Source organism: Pseudochaenichthys georgianus, chromosome 10, assembly GCF_902827115.2.
Source record: "Pseudochaenichthys georgianus chromosome 10, fPseGeo1.2, whole genome shotgun sequence".
In the NCBI taxonomy this organism is placed as follows: Eukaryota; Metazoa; Chordata; class Actinopteri; order Perciformes; family Channichthyidae; genus Pseudochaenichthys; species Pseudochaenichthys georgianus.
In genome coordinates, this window is record NC_047512.1 from 40,830,099 (window position 1) to 40,851,341 (window position 21,243).

At 45.4% G+C, this 21,243-nt stretch overlaps 1 protein-coding gene across 1 annotated transcript; it reads right to left on the reverse strand.

Moving 5' to 3' along the window:
* Positions 1-1,298: 1,298 nt before the first annotated feature.
* On the reverse strand, positions 1,299-20,601 carry ccdc142 (coiled-coil domain containing 142). Its single transcript, XM_071204510.1, has 15 exons — positions 20,590-20,601; positions 20,234-20,392; positions 18,518-19,000; positions 17,755-18,266; positions 17,083-17,360; positions 13,403-13,489; positions 12,560-12,736; positions 10,020-10,186; positions 9,429-9,581; positions 8,970-9,084; positions 6,439-6,616; positions 3,688-3,798; positions 2,956-3,056; positions 2,222-2,387; positions 1,299-1,617 (listed from the first exon to the last, which is right to left on the reverse strand). Exons 1-15 carry the CDS (start codon positions 20,599-20,601, stop codon positions 1,509-1,511), a joined length of 2,808 nt encoding a protein of 935 aa, XP_071060611.1. The 3' UTR covers positions 1,299-1,508.
* Between the last annotated feature and the right edge of the window lie 642 nt (positions 20,602-21,243).

The window sequence follows — 21,243 nt, forward strand, 5'->3', positions numbered from 1 at the left end:
ATGTTACTTCAGTACCACTGGGACCACTATGGAACTGGACATTTTATTTACATAGAAACAATTTGGTCTTTCCACCATCCTCAGCCGCACCATGTCAGCCTAGGTTTGAACCTCCCCATCCCAGCAGGGAGGCTGACACTCCATAGGTCAACTGCCGTTACTCCATTATTTTTGTTTTGTTTGTGCTTGCCCTATTCCTGTAAAGCGACCTTGGGTCCCTTGAAAGGCGCTATAGAAATATCAGTTATTATTATTATTATCATGACAGCGCTGAGCCCGGGCGACATTTAGATGGATCCTGGATATTTCTGATTTCCTTTGTAATCTAGACTGACACGTGTATACACTGTATATCCCAATATAACACTGATTCATCAAGACCCCCCCCTCAACGTGTCAGTGTGTGCTTGTATAAATAGCCGTTTGTTTAAAACAGGAAGATGAAGCTTTGCTGTGTTCCTGAATACTTTTGTCTTAAATCAATTACTTATCCGAAACATTCACATCTGGTTCTTCTTTATCTTAGCTGTGTATGTGAAACACTTTGAATGCCAAAGAAACAATGGATTTGATATCAGTCCTGTCATCAGAAACAAACAAGGAGTCAAAGAATGTCCAAGAATCCTCATATCTCCCGGGCGCTGGACAAGAGCTGCCCACTGCTCCTCGAACTAGACTCCTGGTACTAGGATGGGTGAAATGCAGAGAACACATGTCACTGTGTGTGCTCTGCATGTGAGAGCATTACAGAGGGGCTCATCCCTCCCATTCTATTCCATCTCCGACCCAACATGAAGAACCCATTTTCAAAGATGGGGACAGCATGAGACAGGGATGGCCTGAGTCTTACCAGTCCCCTGTCCCTGTCCAAACAAAGGAAGAGTCTCAGCCCCCCTCCTCACAAAGGGACAGCTCCCATTTCTCCCAAGGTTCTCATTTGTACTATAGGGTAAAATTGTTGAGTGTATATATATATATATAAATTGGGAGGCGTGTGGCACAGTGGATAGAGCCTTGGTGTTGGGATCAGGGGTCACAGGTTCAAACCCCACTGCAGTCAGCATGGTGTTATGAGACACTTCACCCCAAAGTGCTCCTGTGGGGATTGTCCACAGTACTGAATGTATGTAAGTCGCTTTGGATAAAAGCGTCTAACAAGTAACATAATGTAATACCCAAAATATTTAATATAGATTTTTCAATTTTTTTCAGGTGACGGCTGGCGGTAACCCCCCCCCCCTTTTATAAAAGCAGCTGAAAAACTTCTGTATATAAAGATATCGTCGAAAGTATTGAATACAATTTTTTTTATTCACAAATAAAAAAATATGTGGTAAAACAAATATTTTAAAAGAAATTATGAAATCTTCTTTACATTATTAAAAATAATACATGGGGGTTTTCACATTCTTATTTGCAAAACATATTCACAACCAAAATAAAATGTTTGTACTGAATACATCAAACTACGACTTTGATTCCAAAGAGCCGTGTGTGTGAGTGTGTGGTCAGGGTTCAGACTTCCAGAGGCAGTGCAGTCCCGGCAGCCTCCAGCGGGGGGTGCTGCTGTGGATCCTCAGCTCCAGCCACTCCCTCTGAGCAGCACCCAGAGCGGCACTGAGAGCAACAGGAAGAGAGTTCATCACCACAGCACACACACGTCTGAATCAACACACCAATAAGTGAACACCTCACTTTCTTTTGAGGCTACCTTAACACACACATTAGGAATGAGTCCCGCTCCAAACCGCATCACACACGCTTTCCACAGAAGTGGTTCCAGGGCCAGAGAGGGCTTGACCTTGCACATAGCTTCAACTTGGTCCCTGACCACTTCTCAGCATCAAACACCAAGATATGGGGAAGGCTGGGGGGGATTAACCAGAGCAGAACAGATCGTGGGGAGATCGGCAGCGAGCACAACGTTGGAACAGAAGAGAAAGTGTCGAGAACGGGGCCATTGCTAAAAGCTGAAGTCCTGTCAAGTATGATATGTCTTTACACTTGAGATGAGACTTGATAACTTGACAACGCAGTGAGATGTAGGGCTAAGTCAGACTCTTGTGGATCAGCCTTCTTCCAAGCAGCAACTGGGAGATGATGGGAGGCTGCAATGATCTGTTTGGTGTTTCAGCCAATCAGAGACAGGTTCTGTATATGTCTGAGACCTGTGATATGTCGTTGAAAAAGAGTATAATAGGGGACCTTTAAAACACTTTACCTGGGGGCGAGGTAGGGCTCTCCAGGGGAGGAGGGGTTCAGAGGAGGGAGGTCAGAGGTCACCACTGAAGGATCACACGGAGTCAGCTCCTCCCCCTCCATGCTCCTCAGGTTTGTGATACTGCTCCCGCCTGCTGCGTCCATGCTGTCTCTGCTGCTGGCCGGGCCTGCACACACACACAGCCTGCTAACACACTCCATCTAGTGTGGCACCACTCGCAGAACCATCAGCTGTCTGTCTACAACTAGTATCTCTGGGAAATGAAGTTCAGCACTCCAGATGTGTCACCTGAATAATGTTATGATCCATCTTTAAAAAGCACTGAACTGCAGTCATACGGTTCCTGCATTTGAGATGGATTTCAATTGTATTTGGGCTTTCTTTATTACTTTGTTTAATATAACAAAAGACAAAGTTGTTTATGAATCGTTTATCAGTTTCTCTTAAGGAAATTAAAGTTTCCACCTAAATGTGAAAGGGGGAGATAGAGGGGAAGACATGCGTAAAAGGGCCCCCAGGCCAGTCTGGTCCTCGACAGGACTGGGCCCGGGGCTTCACAGCTGAGTGCCAACTACTGCAAAGTCCGTTGTTTACGTTCTCAATGAGAGGTTTAGGGGAAGGCTCTGGAGGGGGTCTTTGTGTGCTATTTCTGGCTTCTTCAATCTAACCTACTAAAGCTGGACATGTGAGTCTGGGTCCAGAGGGTGGTCACCATGACTTCCTGTGATACTCACAGCAGCGAGTGAACGGTTCCCAGGCTCGGGGCCTCAGGTACGGTTTGGCCTGCGGCTGCTGGAGCAGGCACATCACGGCTGAGTCCACCTGCTGGAACACCCTGCACACAGGGGGGGGGGGGGGGGGGGGTCACTCAACCTGCTATCCCAGACCGCTCTGGAATATGATCTGCACAAAGGGGAGGGCTCCTCACCCTGGTGTTTCAACAATAACAACATGGCTCTCAGAATACAATGTCAAGAAATGTATATTGGATGATTGTTTCAGCTCTTTCAGACAGCAGGGCAGCAGTCCTACTGAGCAGGGCAGCAGTCCTACTGAGCAGGGCAACAGTCCAACTGAGCAGGGCAACAGTCCTACTGAGCAGGGCAACAGTCCTACTGAGCAGGGCAACAGTCCAACTGAGCAGGGCAACAGTCCAACTGAGCAGGGCAACAGTCCAACTGAGCAGGGCAACAGTCCAACTCAACTCATTTACTAACACCAATTCATTTTCTATCTTTTTTTGCTTTATATGAAATGTCTGACCTGTCCAGTGACCAGGAAGAACATCCATATTAAGGAGTCAATAACCACTTAAGAATGGTCCCAGCACCTTCTCTCTCTTGGAGATGAGTGTACTTTAATGCTAGTCCTAGTGGAGGCATCATCTGAAATAATACCAGCTCACCGAGGTGTCGGGAATAGCTATATAAAGGGCAGGTTAGAAGTTATAAGACAGATGGAGGTACCGGAGGCTGAGCAGGCGCTGGTGGAGTTCTGCTGACAGACCGTATCTGTCAGACTGGATCAACTCTCTGATGGAATCAAAGTCCTGCTTCAGCTGGAGAGCCCCCTGCACACTGAGGAGGGGGGGGGGGTTAATATATATATATATATATAGACATACGTATATGAATACATGGTAAATGGACTGTATTTATATTCAAGATTCAAGGGTCTTATTGTCATATGCACAGTAGCTATACGATACGCTACAGTAGTTATGGCAATGAAAAACTACTCCAACAATGCAACATATTATATATGACATAAGAACAAATAAATACTAATAAAATGAAAATAGTGCAAATGAAACAGAGTACGACACATTTGGTCACCAGACCCTCCCTTCACCCACACACTAACCTCCTTTTCCCCTCTCTCTCCAAGGGAGGTTCTTACCCTCATTACCTCTGCCCGCCCTACCACCTGTCCTCTGGACCCTATCCCTTCAAACCTCCTTCAGACTATCGCTCCTGATATTCTACCGTTTCTCACCCATTTCATCAACACTTCTCTAACGTCTGGTCACTTTCCAAACAGTCTCAAGGAGGCGAGAGTAAACCCTCTCCTGAAGAAACCCACTCTCAACCCGTCTGATGTTATAAACTACAGGCCTGTCTCTCTCCTCCCGTTCCTGTCTAAAACACTTGAACGCGCTGTCTTTAAACAACTCTCCTGCTCTCTCCATCAGAACAACCTTCTGGATCCGCACCAGTCTGGTTTCAAGGCAGGTCACTCCACAGAAACTGCCCTCCTTGCTGTCACTGAGGAACTGCACACTGCTAAAGCAGCCTCCCTCTCCTCTGTCCTCATCCTGTTGGACCTGTCTGCTGCATTCGACACGGTGAACCATCAGATCCTCCTTCGCACTCTCCAAGAACTTGGAGTTTCAGGCTCTGCACTTTCCCTCCTCACCTCATACCTCAAAGACCGCACCTACAGGGTTACTTGGAGAGGGTCTGAGTCCGACCCTTGTCAATTAACTACAGGGGTCCCTCAGGGCTCTGTTCTTGGTCCTCTCCTCTTCTCCCTGTACACAAACTCGCTCGGATCTGTCATTAGCCCGCATGGTTTTTCATACCACTGCTACGCTGACGACACAAAATGTATTCTGTCCTTCCCCCGCTCAGAGACCCAGGTCGTCGCACGCATCTCTGCTTGTCTAGCTGACATCTCTCAGTGGATGTCTGATCATCATCTCAAGCTCAACCTTGACAAAACTGAACTGCTTTTCCTTCCGGGAAAAGATTGTCCCACTCTTGACCTAACAATCAACATCGGCCCCTCTGTTGTTTCCCCGACTCAGACTGCAAGGAATCTGGGTGTGATCCTAGATAACAACCTGTCCTTCACTGCAAACATCGCTGCTACAACCCGCTGCTGCAGATACACGCTTTACAACATCAGGAGGATACGTCCCCAGCTGACCCAGAAAGCGACGCAGCTTCTGGTCCAGGCTCTCGTCATCTCACGCCTAGACTACTGCAACTCCCTCCTGGCTGGTCTACCTGCATGTGCCATCCGACCTCTGCAGCTCATCCAGAATGCAGCGGCTCGTCTGGTCTTCAACCTTCCTAAATTCTCCCACACCACGCCGCTCCTCCGCTCCCTCCACTGGCTTCCGGTAACTGCTAGAATCCACTTCAAGACAATGGTACTTGCGTTCCATGCTGCGAATGGATCTGGCCCTTCCTACATCCAGGACATGGTTAAACTGTACACTGAAAACTCATCTCTTTCGACTCCACTTCGAGCGATAGAACTGCTAACAGAGCACTTATATACTAATAAAGGGCTGCCTTATCTATAGCCAGTTGAGTAGCACTTGAAATGTTTGGCTCTAGGAAACCTGATGTACTTTATGATTCTGTTTTCTTCAAGGTTGTGTCTTCCTGGTCGAATGTACTTATTGTAAGTTGCTTTGGATAAAAGCGTCAGCTCAATGTAATGTAATGTAATTTGAATAAAATAGTGCAGGTTATGTTGCTAGACCAGTCTACAATGAAGGTGGATGAAATTAACTATATACACATGTCAGAAAATCAATCAATCCAATAAGCTAAACGATGCAGAGAATGTTCAAAGTGACCAGGTACATGTAAGTAGAATACAATATCAAAGGACAGAATGTAAGGTTGAATATTGTACAGTGAAATACAATGAAATACTGTTTGATCCAGTGATAACTATTAAGATAATAAATTAAATTAATTCTAAGACGCAACCAGATGCTTTGGGTTATGGAGGCACTTTACTGAGCTCAGGTGTGTAACAGTCTTCTGGCCTGTGGGATGAAGCTGTCCCTGAGTCTGGTGCTTTTAGTCCGGATGCTGCGGTACCGCCTGCCAGACGGCAGCAGACTGAACACTTGGTGGCTGGGGTGATATATAGCGCTTAATCTTTACGACCCCTCAAAGTGCTTTACATAATAAAAGTCATCATTCACAATGAACAGCTACATATGTGTATAATGTAATAAGTATTACATTATATACTGTAATTGTTTTACTGTAATAGTGTTGATGGATGTGGAAAGTGGTCATTTCTATTCCAAAGCATTATTATGTATTGGCATTTAGTTTGATCCAAAAGTGATTAAAGAGAGAGGGGCGTGAGATAAAACACAGACGGTCTGGCTGGGAGTCACACAGATCTCAAAGCTGTTGTTTGGTGGATAACATGGTGGTGGGCATCAACGTGCGATGTGAGAAGCTGACCTGAATTTGATCCTCTGTTTCAGGATGTGCTCCATCCAGGCCTCCATGAAAGCTGTGGTTGTGATGCTCAGAGCCTGGACACGGGCATCCTCGGACAGTGGAGCCACGCCCTCTAAAACCTGGCCAATCACAGTCTGAGCTGCCAGAGACACATATTCACTGGGGCTGCTGGGAAAACCTGCGCAGCGACAGAGAAATACACAATCCAACATTCTTTTAGAGGTCCACGTTATACAGCAGGGTGATTCATTTGAAGAAGTACTGTACAAATAAAGTATGTTATTGTTATGTGAAATGATGCAATGGGATGGCCCTCTGACAGGCACCTTTATTCTAACTGAAGCAACATGCAGATGCCCTTAAGCTTTATAGCTGTATTATATATGATATACTGAACCGCATGAGTGCTGAGTATAACAGGACTTTATCATCTTCCTAATAATTCGGCATCCGTGTGGAATTGGATCAGCAGTTCTGTAGAAAAGGGCAAAGACCCGGTCTGCCCTGTGACTGCCGGCACTAAGATATTACAGCGCAAAAGACGTGCGTCTAAATCAGAAAATAGAGCGGCTATGTTCGCTAACTATGGGACAACTCTGTATGCTTTCTTTCACTATTTGTCAAGGCCTTCAGCCTCAGTTAACTCTGTCCTCTAAACTTTTGATTATTTAGATATATTTATCTTCTTATTTTTCGTTCCTGTTGTGTGAATGTTTTTCCTTTTTGTTCCCCCGACGGCCCCTCGTTCTATTAATAATTGTGTGTGTGTGTGTGTTAAACAAGGTTTACCTTTATCCTTAGCATTGCGGTACAGGGGCAAAAAAGTACCGCATTATAATGAAAGACATCTCTATAATGTTGGCCAAGCTGACTGACTGTTCCAAAAAGTTGACTACAGCTGGAGCCATGGCCGTAACTTCCACTGGGGACAGGGGGGACATGTCCCCCTCCCACTTTTCAAAATCTCATTTGTGTCCCCCCCACTTTTTAAATGTGTTTATTATTATTTTTTTACGCAAGCGGTCATCGTCACGGAGGAGCGTCTTTGTGTGTGTGGCACGAGCGCATCTTGTGAGAGAGAGATAGAAAGAGAGAGAGACAGAGAGTTACGGGGGTTGTTGTTAGCATTTGGTGCTAGCTCGGAGCTAACAGAGATTAGTAGCTGTTTCAACAATAAGGAGAGGGAGAGAGAGAAATAGAGAGAGAGACAGAGAGAGAGACTGAGAGAGTTACGTGGGTTGTTAGCATCTGGTGCTAGCTCGGAGCTAACGGAGATTAGAAGCTGTTTCAACAATAAGGAGAGGGAGAGTCCTCTCCTGTCGGACTGAGAGGCTGAGAGAGAGAGAGAGAGAGAGAGAGTTACGAGGGTTGTTGTTAGCATCTGGTGCTAGCTCGGAGCTAACGGAGATTAGAAGCTGTTTCAACAATAAGGAGAGGGAGAGTCCTCTCCTATGGGACTGAGAGAGATCACGTCAGCTCAGGGAGGTAAAGGAATCTGAGTGATTAGGTTGTAAACTTTAGTCTAAGTTATCTCAGTGGGTCTCAAACGGTTTGGTCATCTATGTAAACAAATATTTCCATCTATGTAATATTAGATGTATATCAAATAAGTTAAGAAATCCTTCCAATGTGTACTATAGGTCAGTACAAAAATAAAAAACACAGTTTGAAAGGGGAGTGATTAGTCAAATATGCATAAATAAAAAGAAAGAATGCAGACTAGGTAAGATAAAGACAGGAGAGAGGAGTTTATCAATGATTTGTTATTGGTTGTGAGCATACTCTAATGGTTTTTTGATTATTGAAATATATACAGTTCTGTTTCATATGAGTGTTGAGAGCTGTATCCATAAATCTCTTAATTTGTGCACCAGATTGATGCATTTAGCTTCAATTTAAAGAAACACATCTTCCTGGACCGCCCTAGAGGGTGTGAGGTCATCACAAATAAAACAGGTTCACATGGATAGGATACTAGATAGGTGTGCACACTCATTATATAGACTACACATTTTTATTGGATTTGTTAACACTATAGTCCCTAATATATTTGTAGAAAGGCAGGAAATGGAATTAAATTCAGAAAATGTTTCATTGCAGAGGACCCCCTGTTTTGTTCCCCCCCCCACTTCTCAAACCAAAGTTACACCCTTGGCTGGAGCAAACACATATAATGGGGCTTTGACTTTATTGAGGCCAGAACATTTTCATGGGAGCTTTTGCACTCTGTAATGCTACAGCACACGTACAGAGTCTCACAAGTGAACCTGAACACGCACTGCACTAGTTACCTTCAACGGCCCAGGTCCTTTGATTCATTGATGATGTAGATTGCATCTATCAGAGTGTGGCTTACCATTCTCTTATGTTAGAATGTTCAAACAAAACCACGGAGATGGATGTATGCCAAAGCAATCAAGAGTGTGTGTATTCTTTAGTTACAAGCCGAGTTTACAGCAGCTAAAATGTTATCGTCTGCAGAGAGGAGTGTAAACATAGACTGAAGACCAGCAGCAGTCAGAGGTGAGCACCTGTCCTGAGGCTGGGTCTCCAGTGTCCAGCAGAGGGCATGGTCTGCTCAAAGATCTCCCCTGACATCCTCTTGCAGTCACTGGAGAAGGTGTGCAGCAGCAGGGTGGAGAAGGTCTGATGGAGAGAGCAGCAGGGTCACATGACACCCACATCCTTTGCTTAGCATGATGAAAGAAGGGGAAAACATCTGATCTTCCTAAAAGCATTCACACAAATAGAGCCTGTCGTCCCGTCGTATCACATTGTTAGTCTGATGATAAAGCAGGTATACATAAGCAGTAAGCTACGAGGCTCTCTGTGAGACGTGAATCTGACCCTTTAAACAGCAATATATATATATATAAAATAGGATTCCATACCATACTCACAGCTAATCTAAGCAGTGTTGCAGAACGTGGAGGAAAGCGCAGCTTAAGATGAGGTTCTGAAACTAGTAAAGAAAGGAGCAGGAGAGTCACCTGCAGCTCGGACACCGCTCCGTCCAGCGCTCCCAGGCGCCGCCGCAGCAGGAGCTGGCTGTGGGGGTGGACACTGGAACTTTGGTTACCCTCTAAATGTGTCATCAGGGATTTAGTCTGATGCAGCATCATCTCCAATGACTCTGAGAGCACCTGCACACAGAGGACATCACACACACTTCATCCAACTGAGGCTGATTGGATGTTAGGGTTCAAGGCTACAACTGGTGCAATATCCAAATATCTGTCAATATTTGGTCAATCCAAATATGTGAACATATCTGAATGAAGTGTTGTGAAACTTGGTCACTTATAACATTCTCTGCATGATTTAGCGTATTGTATTTATTGGTTTTCCTGACATGTAGAGAGTTGACTTCATCTGCACTACTTGCACAATGGTCTGCAACATCACCTGGACTATTTTATTCTACTCTGTTTCATTTTGCACTATTTTAATGTTTTTAATTGCCATATCTAAACTGTAACTTCTGTGCATATGATGATAACACCTCTGAATGTATCTTCATGCCTTATTCTGTTGAACATGTCATATGGGAGAGTCCTGGCTGATACGAGTGGGTAACCTACATTGAGGTCTCCCTGTGAGATGAGTAGGAACTTCTTGAGGCTCCATGAGGACAGGAACTGGTAAGCCTTGGACAGGACCCACACCGTAGACAGCTGCACGGTGGCTAACAGCAAGCTAACGGTCTGACTCTGCAAAGTGAGCCTGGGGGGGGAGAGCCGTACTGAAGCTGGGGGAGGAGACACAGAGAAAGAGAGAGGCTATATTCACTGCCTACTAACAGAAATGTACTTGGTATGATTTGTTCTCAAAGAATATTTCCTCAAGCAATCAGTCATTAGGTTGGAAGAAGCATTAAAGAAGCGTTTCTGTCCCACCTGAGGGACATTGGGGGGGCTGGAGACAATCACACAAGCCAAGACCAAGAGGACAGAGCTCCAGTTTGTCTCTTTGAAGTATTTCACATATCTGGGAATCTGATGCACTCTGCCATCTTCAGAGGATATGAGGAAAATGTTCCCGTTATGAAAACAATAGAGAATGTTCCCCATGTACACGGTTTGCAAATGCCCCATAAGGATTCACTTATTTAAGAATGAAGATAACCCCTGAAAATAAAACGATAAGTCAATACATGTTGATCTTCTGCTGTGCTGCCTTCACTGTCTATGTTACAGCTGAACACCGTTCCTCTCTGATGCTTCTCTCTGCCTGTGCATAGTGACTTCTCAGGTCTGTGGTATGAGCCCCCTCTTCTGTTGATGTGTGGACATTACTTTCTACCATGTCCCTTTTGCAGGGACGTGCACACATAGACATCAAAGTGGGCTTGAGCCCCTGCCCCTTTTCTTCCTCCAGAGAAAGAGCCCTTTTCCCCCCCTTTTTTTAATTTATAGAAATGAATATATATCTACCGCTGTTTGCGCACAGTTTGCCTTTCCAAAAATATATTGATTGAATACAAAATAAAAATATCAGGTCGGGAGATTAGATTGTGAAGTTCCGTAGCTCTCCCTCCCTCCCTCCTTCCCTCCCTCCCACCCTCCACGTCTCTTGCACAGCGGTGCGGACATCGGCAGTCCCTTCAGACAGACAGGTAGCAGCACCTCCCACTTTACTGTCCCATGTTGTGAGTGGAGATGAACAAATGACTAAACTGCCAGTGCCTCAGGTTTACAGCTAATTAACTAAAAACAATAACAAATATAGTTAATTAAGGGAGGCTACTAGCTAATGGATAAGGTTTAGCTAAGGCAATGTATCATGGGCATACAGGCTAATGTACTGTACTTAAGGGGAGACACTTAAAGTGAATACAGTAAAATGTGTATCTAATAATGTCATCACAATTGCCCCATTGATATGCAAATCAGGCGTTAACTAGGCTTAATTAAAATGCGCTAATTGCATGCAGTTACCGAGGCATTGCAGGTGAAAGGGATAAAACAAAAAAACATATCACCTCACAACTTCCCCAGACAGTTACTTACATCAAGTCAGTATTTCCCCCGGAAATGTTATGTTTAAATGCAGATTAGATTGTAGAATTATTAAGTATTAAAGAATTGTACGGAGCCCCCTAGGGGACATGGAGAAGAAGAAAAAAATGATATGAAAAAAAATAAAAATGTTTTGCGAGATCTCGCAAAACCCGTTGCAGTTTGTAGACGGTCCCTAAGCACTCCTCCTCTCCCTCCTCCAGCTGCAGATTGTGACCAATTCTTGATGTTTAGCTCGGATGACGGCGCGCATCGAACTGTTCTGATAAAAACGCCTCGGTAGCTCGTTGTCTACCTTGCTATGATCGTAAAGTCATGTTGTTTGTATTTTTACAACGTTATGTTCATGAGTTATTGATCCGCGAAATTCAAATCTGTCAATAACTCAGCTCAGAGGGACGTGTCCCCTCGCTCTGAGTGTTCTCTTGAGGTGTCTTTCACTTATGTGAAACCCGTGCCTATTGCCAAGCACTGATGTTATATATTTATATTTAAGGCCAAGCTCAAATTAAAATCGATGAACCGCTCCATTGTTGTGGTTTCTGTGTTGCCGTGGCAGCCGAACAGACCAGGAAGTACATTGAGCTAAATGAAAAGTATTGCGAGATCTCGCAAAGCATTTTTTTTTTGTCAAATAATTCTGTTCTTCTTCTCCATGTCCCCTAGGGGGCTACGTACAATTGTTTGAATGTGAGGGTATTAAAATAAATTGGTCAGGAAGTCAGAGATGTGTAACTATATTTAACTTTTTGTTTTAAAACATTTTTTTATAAATGATTATGGGAAGTGCCCTTTTTCTCACTTGAGCACCCGCCCCCCAAAATGTCTGTGCACGTCCCTGCCCTTTTGTATGAATTGTTTTGTATATATGAGGGTCGATGTGCGAACATTTGACTTTGCAGCCTTTTTGGACAGATACACATTGTAACAGAGAGTTTTATCACAATGGACATTTGGTCAATAAAAGGTGAAATGATGAGTGAGTGAGTGAGTGAGTGAGTGAGTGAGTGAGTGAGTGAGTGAGTGAGTGAGTGAGTGAGTGAGTGAGTGAGTGAGTGAGTGAGTGAGTGTGTGTGTGTGTGTGTGTGTGTGTGTGTCTTCACCTGAGGCCATACTGTTTGAGTGAAGGCCACACACAGATGACAGGAGAGGGGGGGACAGCAGCAGGAAGTGCTTCATGGTCTCTGACATCATCACATCTCCATCATGCTCAGATGACGGCTGATTCACGACCGTGAGACACTTATCTTTCAGAGCGGAACCCAAACTCCTGCACAACACTTAAGAAAGACAGACAGTGTTACAGACAACGAACAAATGCAACAGAAAAAAGGTTTGTTTCCCCACAAACAGTGCAATGTTCTGATGACCAGATTAAGATTCAAAGCTTGTGACGATTCATTGTCTTCAGTCATGCTGATGGTAGATTGTGGTGTTGACTTGTGAGTGTGTTTTCGTTTCATGTTCCTGTAAGTATTTGTAAGCAGCTGTGACTGACAGACCATCACATTCTTTGAATGAGGGGCAGGTCAAATAAGATGTTCTTCTCCCTGCTCCTTTCCATCATGGGCTACAAACTGGGTCAAGTGTACATGTTTTTCTTTAATAATAATTGGCATGTGTGGAATACACTAATAAATACATAAATAAATTATCACTGAGTATCTGCTGATCAGCAATTATACAAAAATGACATCAAATAAAGGAATGCTTCATAACTTACATAATGCCAGAACAACTCAGCTCTGCCTGCTGCTGTCAAACTCAACCACTGTGATGATGATGATGATGTGTGTGTGTGTGTGTGTGTGTGTGTGTGTGTGTGTGTGTGTGTGTGTGTGTGTGTGTGTGTGTGTGTGTGTGTGTGTGTGTGTGTGTGTGTGTGTGTGTGTGTGTGTGTGTGTGTGTGTGTGTGTGTGTGTGTGTGTGTGTGTGTGTGTGTTTACCATTGTCCCACTGAGCATGTGCAGTGACCACTAACACATACAGACTGAAGTCCTGCAGCATGGTCCGGCACTCCTCAGGGATCAGATCTGCAACAAACAGCACAACGTCGTCATGGAGATTGAACAGAGGACTGGATCATCTCTCTTACAACATCACTAACTGGGGTAGGAACTAAAATGTTACAATTACTTATTTTTGTATTGCTTACACAGATTTTTGAAAACATTGCTCATTTTCTCAAAACACTTAACATAATTAACAAAACCACACACCTAAGGTGCAAAACATCTCATGTATCATCAGAATGAAGCACTGCACTCAAAACTACATAAACACTTACCAAAACAAAACTTTTGGACACACACACTTCCTTTATACTACACAACTCTTCCAATCTGTCCAATCAACTACACACTGATGTGCTCAATCAAAAGCACACTCATCTTCTAAGGGCTTTGTTCTTCTAAGGGAGAATTCTGTCTACAGAAATATGTGCAGAAACACTAATAAACTGTAGAAACTAAAACAAATATATATTTTTCTACACAACTTATTAGCACAACATGTATGCACAGCAAATACAACTAGAGAATCCAATTCCTGAAGAAATTGCTAGGGGGAATGCTTTATGCTGAAAAGCTGACGCTGAATTGCTATGCTGACATGTAATGTGTAAGAAGAAAGTGAAGAATTTAGATTTAAATGATTCATGAACACTGGGGGCTTGAATGTGTGATAAGAGAAGAAAATAAAGTAAAAAGGCTTGGAAAAGCAGCAGAATATTTGAACTGCAAACTATTGAACTAACTTGATGGCGAATGATCTGTCGCCATGGCAACGGTATTTGATGACACCCCATAATACGCTTAGATATGTTCATGGCTGCATTGTTACCAAACCTGTTTAGTTTTGGGCTTTTTGGAGCATTTTCACTGAAGTTATGAGAAAACCATGCACCTTTTGACAATTTTCATAGGAGTTATAGCAATATCGTGTTTTATTGCAAGAGATGCGTTGCCATGGCAACAGCTTTGAGTAAAACTCACTAATGGCACATACATACACATGTTGAGGGCTGGAGCATTAAATGTCATCTGAAGTCTGGTGGTGTTTTGACCATTTTCATATCAGTTACGACAACATCGTGTTTTTTGGTGAGGGATGCGTTTCCATGGAAACAGCCTATGGTGAGATCTCAGATTTGGCGTAGAGCTGTTGGGCATGGACCGGTGATATACAAGCGAAGTTTGGGGACGATCGGACCTGAGATAACTAGACGAAAGTTAACTATCTAAACACTGAGAGTCCTTTACTTCACCTGAGCTGAGGTTACCTGAGACTCTCCGTCTGACAGGAGAGAGTTCTCCCTCCACCTTGCTCCTTATATCCGTTAGCTTGGCTAGCTAGCACCAGATGCTAACCACAACGATCTATGGGTAGCTCTCTCACTCGCGCAGGCACACAAAATGCTGGCCATTGGCCTAATCATATCACCTGAGTTGGCTTTATGTTTTTTGTCAAAAATGTGTTTGTTTCACATTTGCATTGGTGTAATCAATATTTACACCAAAAAAAAACACATATTTCTTGGAGGTGCTTAGGGGGTGCTTGGGCAATCCTGGGGGGTGCTTCAGCTCCCCCCTGGCGGCGCCCCTGCAGGCAAGGTGTGTTTTCTGACAACAGCACGCCGGCAATAGCGTCTCTTGAACCCGCACAGTGCTTTGACAACACACGGTTTATTCCACTCACGTGCACACGCCCACCTGCTGGCTCCCTATACTGGGGTTTACAGCGGGGGGCGGGGAGTGTAGGACAGTGTTTCTTCCGCTGGGGATGGGCAAGAATCAGCCACGCTGTGATTACTCCTTATCCCGTGAGCAAGGAGATCGATCCATAGAGCCCTTCCGTAAAGACAGGGGCTCCCAGGAGATCAACACAGTCCTCTTTGGAAAAATGCCATGCGACGTGATATCCCAGGGACATCACAAGGCAGGCAGCGGCGGCAGCCTGTGATGAAGTAGGGTCGACCCTATATCATGTGAAGCCACCGAGCACCGGTCCCCGGGGGAACTGGGCCTGGGGCAAGGCTCGTGGACCAAGCTACTTATTCGGCCTTGCGGCCCAATAATCGCTATGACCTGGTGAGGCGGGGGCATCTCTAGCAATGAGCGAGTAGCCCACACATCATCCAGGGAGAGTACAGCCCTGGGCGGTGGACTTCCATGGACGCCGGACTCGGAAGGAATGGCGAACGTGAAATGGCACCGCCTCGGCCATATCCTGGTCCTCCAAACACTCGAAGCAGAGGTGGTGGGGGGCGGCGCCCGCTATCTTTCTTTCTCTTTCTTCCTTTCTCTCAAAAAATACGTCTCGGACTCAGTGCTCCGCTCGCTGAAGAGTAAAGGATGGTGGTCAGGAGGCGAGGCCTCCTTTTATACGGAAGTGAGATGCGCACGCATTCAGGTAGGCCCGCCCCGGGGCCGGCTACGTCCATAGAAATCTCAGTAGGTGAATGCTTGCATGATAAGGTAGTACCCATAGAGTCCAGTAGAGGGCGGAGCCTGTGAGAGATATAACTCATCTCTCTCGAGTTTTATTTTTGAGCTTTGCCAAAAGCCACTGGCCGTTTCTCAATCTCGAGGATGCTGGCTTGGTAGTCGCGTACTTCCAAGTCACTTCCTTCAGAAACGAAGCAAGTATGCTTCGGAAAACGAAGAAGAATGGAACAGGCTAACAAGTGTGCCACTCTCTCTAACGGTTTTAACATAAACTTTACCGAAAATAAATACCTCACGATGTCTATCTAATTATGAACTTGCTTTACTTTCACGGAACATATTTTTGGTGATAACAAATGTAACAAAGTAACATATTTACCAACACATGTTCTACGCCACTACATACTTACATTTCAATGTGTGCTGCGTCGGTTCAGCCATTCTCCGCAAGGGTTTTTGAAATTGGTCCATGCGCAAAGCATTGTGGGGATTTTGAGGACACGAAGTCTACCCATGTGCAGCCTTGAAATTTCCCCCAATCCAAGGACGCGGCCTCAGTGGAATTCCAAGTATGCTGGAGATTGGAATAGTCCTTCTGCGGCACTCGATGACGTAGCATCCTTGAAATATTGGCTTGGAAGCCAGTATCCTCGAGATTGAGAAACGGCCACTGTGTCAAGTGTCCTACTTGGGTTGCCGTCCGGAGTTGTCCAATATGGCGGACCATCTCGCACATGCGCAGTACAGATCGGGCAGGGGGACAGATCGGGTAGTGACAATGTTGAAAGTTGTTGTCACTTCATGCCTTCAAGAGGCATTTTGTTTAATTATTTTGCTTAATTATTATAATTGTTTTCCTACGTTTGTCATGAAAAATTATGTCTCAGGAATGTAGGGTTTGGGAATTATGGCAGGTTTAAAAGAAAATATGAAGGCAAAATTAAATCTGTCCTCCACTCTAGCTGTGACATCACGCACTCTAAAATCTGAAGAAGGCCTCTTTACCAAGGTCTGAACAATGTTTAATATCTCTAAAAGTACGAATCAGATTCAAAGGTTGTGTTACACGAATAATGTCAGAAAGATGTAGTACCGGCAGGACTCATTTGTGCATTGTGTTCACCTCTGGAGTACTGCTTGTTGGTCACACTGTGTTAGCACACCGGACATTATCTTGTTACCTGTGTGTGAAGCGTGCCTCATGCTGTGCAGGATGTGGAACCCTGTGCGTGTGTGTTGGAGGTTGATGCTCCCTGCAGTGCCCCCTGCAGTTGGCACATGCAGCTGCAGCCTCAGGGCCTTGCTGCACAGCGCCCACAGCAGGCTGCGGTACTGCCCACACACATCGGCAAATAACACAGACTGACCCACGTCCAGCCACTGTACCGAGTGAGGCCAGCGTGCTCCATCTGTGGCCCCCTCTGCACCCACAGGCTCCTCCTTCTCTGGGGCTCCATCCCTTCCAAAACAAACACACATTTATCACACATTTTAGGCCACATTACTACTGGAAACCCTGAATTGTTACACAATGTTTTCCTGCTCACATTTAGGCAAACGTCATTAACATTGTCAAACACTTTGGTATAATTACTAGTGCCTTTTTTGATAGATGAATTGCTGAAAGGGGGAGACAGGAGGAGTATAGTTGTTGGAGCTGGAGGCTGGTTGAGCTATCAAACATGATATGTTATAAGGGATCTGCTTAAGGTAATCCATCTCTAAAAAATATGTTTAATGGGCAAAGTTACAAACATGTGGAGGAGTTACATTTTGTGTACACCTACTAAGAAAACTGTGTATCACGGTCTGTTTAAAACACACCGTACAGTGGCTGTTATTCCTGACATTACCTGACAACAGCTTCTGGCCGGGGGGGTATTTCCAGTTCGGCCCATTCCTGCAGACCATCCACACATTGGTCTTTGTTTAGTTCTGTACTCACAATATTCCAATCTGCTGAATCAGCTGTATTTCTGACTGGAGCCTTCCCATTGGCTGAGAACACCTCTGCTGCTGTGTGAGAGAGTAGCTGATCAGCTCCAGGTGCAGCTGCATGTGAAACTAGCGGAGCCAGCAGCTCATTGGAGGAGAGGAGCACCTGAAACAGAAGCTCCACTGAGGACTGGTCCTGTTGGCAGAGCCCTGACAGGGAGGGGGGCTGGATGGGGGCTGGAGGGAGGGAGATGGTCGGCCATTGTTTTTCTAAGCTGGTCTGTTTTTCTACATGTGGTTTGGCTAACCTAAAAGCATTCACAATGGTCGGGGGGGGTGTCTGTGTGACCTCTGCCAAAGCACCCGGGCCTGTGGTGGACAGGGGGGGGCTCGGCTTGAACAGGATGGGGGTTTTCAGAGAGTGTTCTGTCTACATGAAGGTCAGGGATGTAAACAGGAGGAGTCTGATGGCATCTGTGACGAGATGATGACTGCAGGAGGGGGGGGTGATTGGTGGAGAAGAGAGGAGAGGGGGTGAGGTAGGTTTGCTGTAGCTGCTCCCAGGTCCACTCAGGTCTCAGTTCAGGGATCCTGCAGTGGGGCCCGGCCCCCCGACTGGATGAGTTCTGACAACATGCCGAGGCCTCGCGGGTCTGTTCAGAGGCCATGCAGTGCAGCTGCTGGGCTGCCACATCTGCCTGATGCACTGCTAAAATCCTCATCAGCTCTTTGACGGGAGAAGGCAGCAGGGTGAGGCCCTCTGCTGCTGGGCTGACTGGAGTCCAGGGGGGGGTAATGAGCCTGCTGTAACACTGCAGTCCTCAGCTGGGTGGCGCTGTGCTGCGCTCTCTGCTCTCCCACCGCCTGGTTATACAGCTCCGTGCCAGCCAAAATGTCCTGCAGGAGCTCTCTGGGGACACAGTGCCCCTCAGTGTGGGCCACAGCACACAGCAGGGCGTACACATACTGCTCCACCAGAAGCAGCGCCTGCACCCCCAGCAGCTCCAGACTGCCTCTGACCTGCAGCAGCAGCTCGGACTGCAGGCTCAGAGCCGCTCTCAGGGGGGGGTCATACTGGACTCTGGAGAACAGACAGGACCAGTGGCTGAGGTGGACCCTCAGCTCCTGACTCAGCGAGCAGAGTCCCCCCCTGACTGAAGAACTCTGGGGGAGAGGAGAACGTTTTTGTTTGTGATTAGTGGCAGAAGTCTTCCGATGCTTTACTTCGAAGAAAATACAAATACATTACATTTGAAAATACTCCATTAAAAGTTAAGAATCCTAAATTCGAAATCTCACTTGAGTTAAAGCACAATGGTACTGTATTGTTAACCGGTTAAGCCCTGAGCCTGTTTTTCAGGTCTCAGGCTCGAAAATGACATGCCCCGAACAAATGACTATATCTTCACTTCTAAAAGGGGTAAATTAATAATCTTGTTTCTCAAAGCAATGATAAACCTGTGAGTTGGATGTAGAAAAGTGAGAATCAATATAGATTTTTTTTTTTAAAGTAAACTCTGATTGAACATAGACATTTTTCTTAGATTATAGTGTCCGTCCAAAAGAAAAACATTACTTATAGTGAAAACCAACCTTGAATGATGGGTTAGTAGACTTAGGAATCCAAACTTTAACATATAATAAGTACCCTGTATCAAGATTGATGCAAAACAAGTGAAATTTGACTTTTTTAGAGAGGTTTAGCAAAAAGAAAACACCTCTGGGGTCATTTGACTTATCTCTGACACCTCTTTAGAACCGTTAGAGCCAATAGAATCGAGGGGAAGTTCCTAAATCCATCTAAACATTTGGTGAATGAGTGATGCGTAGCCAGAATGCCCAAAACCGGAAGCTGGGTTGTAGCTCTCACACACTCTATATGAAATCTCAGAAAACAGCAAAGGTAAGACGTATTTGCCGTTTTGGCTCCGTAAAGCTACGTTGTGTGTTGTCTGGTTTTGCCTTCGCTGCCCTGAGTTCTGGTCGCACAGTGATGATACTTATATCTCTAGAATCTGTGGAATCTCAGCCTTCATTTGATATCTTGTTTGTGCAGATCCGATAAGTAATACAATATTTCTACCGTGAGTTCTGTGCGTTATCATTTTTTCGCTTAATGGTAATTCAGAGGCTTGGTATTACCCTTGTGTTTCGTTTAGCTAAAAATGGTTCATATCGTCAGTTAGAGGAGTGTCTTCCCGTTAAGTGGGTATGACACATTAATAGTTTGTTAAATGTTAAGAAGCCCTGAGTTTCGTGAAAAAAAAAGCCTTACAGGTTAACAAAGGTACTTAAATGATCAAAAGTAAAATACTCTTTTTGTAGGTAAGTGGCCATAATGAAGCCAGCCTCCAGATCTCAATGCACTTTGGAGAGAACCCTGCAGTTCAGCCTGACCTGGTTAAGTGTCAGGTGTGAGTTCTTCAGCTGTTCCTCCAGCAGGTGGCGCACTCTGGAGATGAAAGCTGCTGTGAGGCGGGCCCTCCTGATGAACTCGTGAATGAAGAGCAGCAGGACCCGCTGCTCCAGGAGCCTCCACAGAGCTGAGTGATGTCCCTGCAGGAGGAGGGAGGAGGGCAGGAGGAGCACCCCACTGTCTGCTGGGAGGCCTTTAACACACACCTGGGGGGGGGGGGGGGGAATGGTATCTAGTTATCAAACTTAAAGACAGTTTCTTCCCCAGAGCAATAATTGCACTAAACTCCAGCTTGCAATGACACGATATATATATATATCTATTTATTTTGTTATACACATTGAAACATATTTATTTGTACTTGAAGGTCCCATGACATGGCCATTTCTACTGATCATAATTCCATTGTTGAGGTCTACTAGAATAGATTTACATTGTTCAATGTTCCAAACTCACATTGGTTTCTCACAGCATCTCTGTATAGTATGTGTATTCACTCTCTGTCCTACACGGCTTGTTGGAGCTCCTCCCCCCCCCTCCCTGTGAGCCCACTGTGCTCTGATTGGTCAGCTCGCCCACTCTGTTCTGATGAGTCCACCACCGTTACAGCGGAACATCAGTGATTATGTGTTACAATGGCGTTAGCAACCAGAAAAGGACACCAGTAATGACAAACAGATGAGAATGCTGCGTGGGGTCTGGGTGCCGTGTTGGCGGGACGTTGCGCGGCTCGCTGCTCCGCTCTTTGAGGCTCGAGGAGCGGACAGTGTGAGCTGGATTACTGGTGTCGTTTCCTGGTTGCTGCGAGACAGCGAGACACCGCGGAACTCAGCCTGAGCACACACACACACACACACACACACACACACACACACACACACACACACACACACACACACACACACACACACACACACACACACACACACACACACACACACACACACACACACACACACACACACACACACACACACACACACACACACAC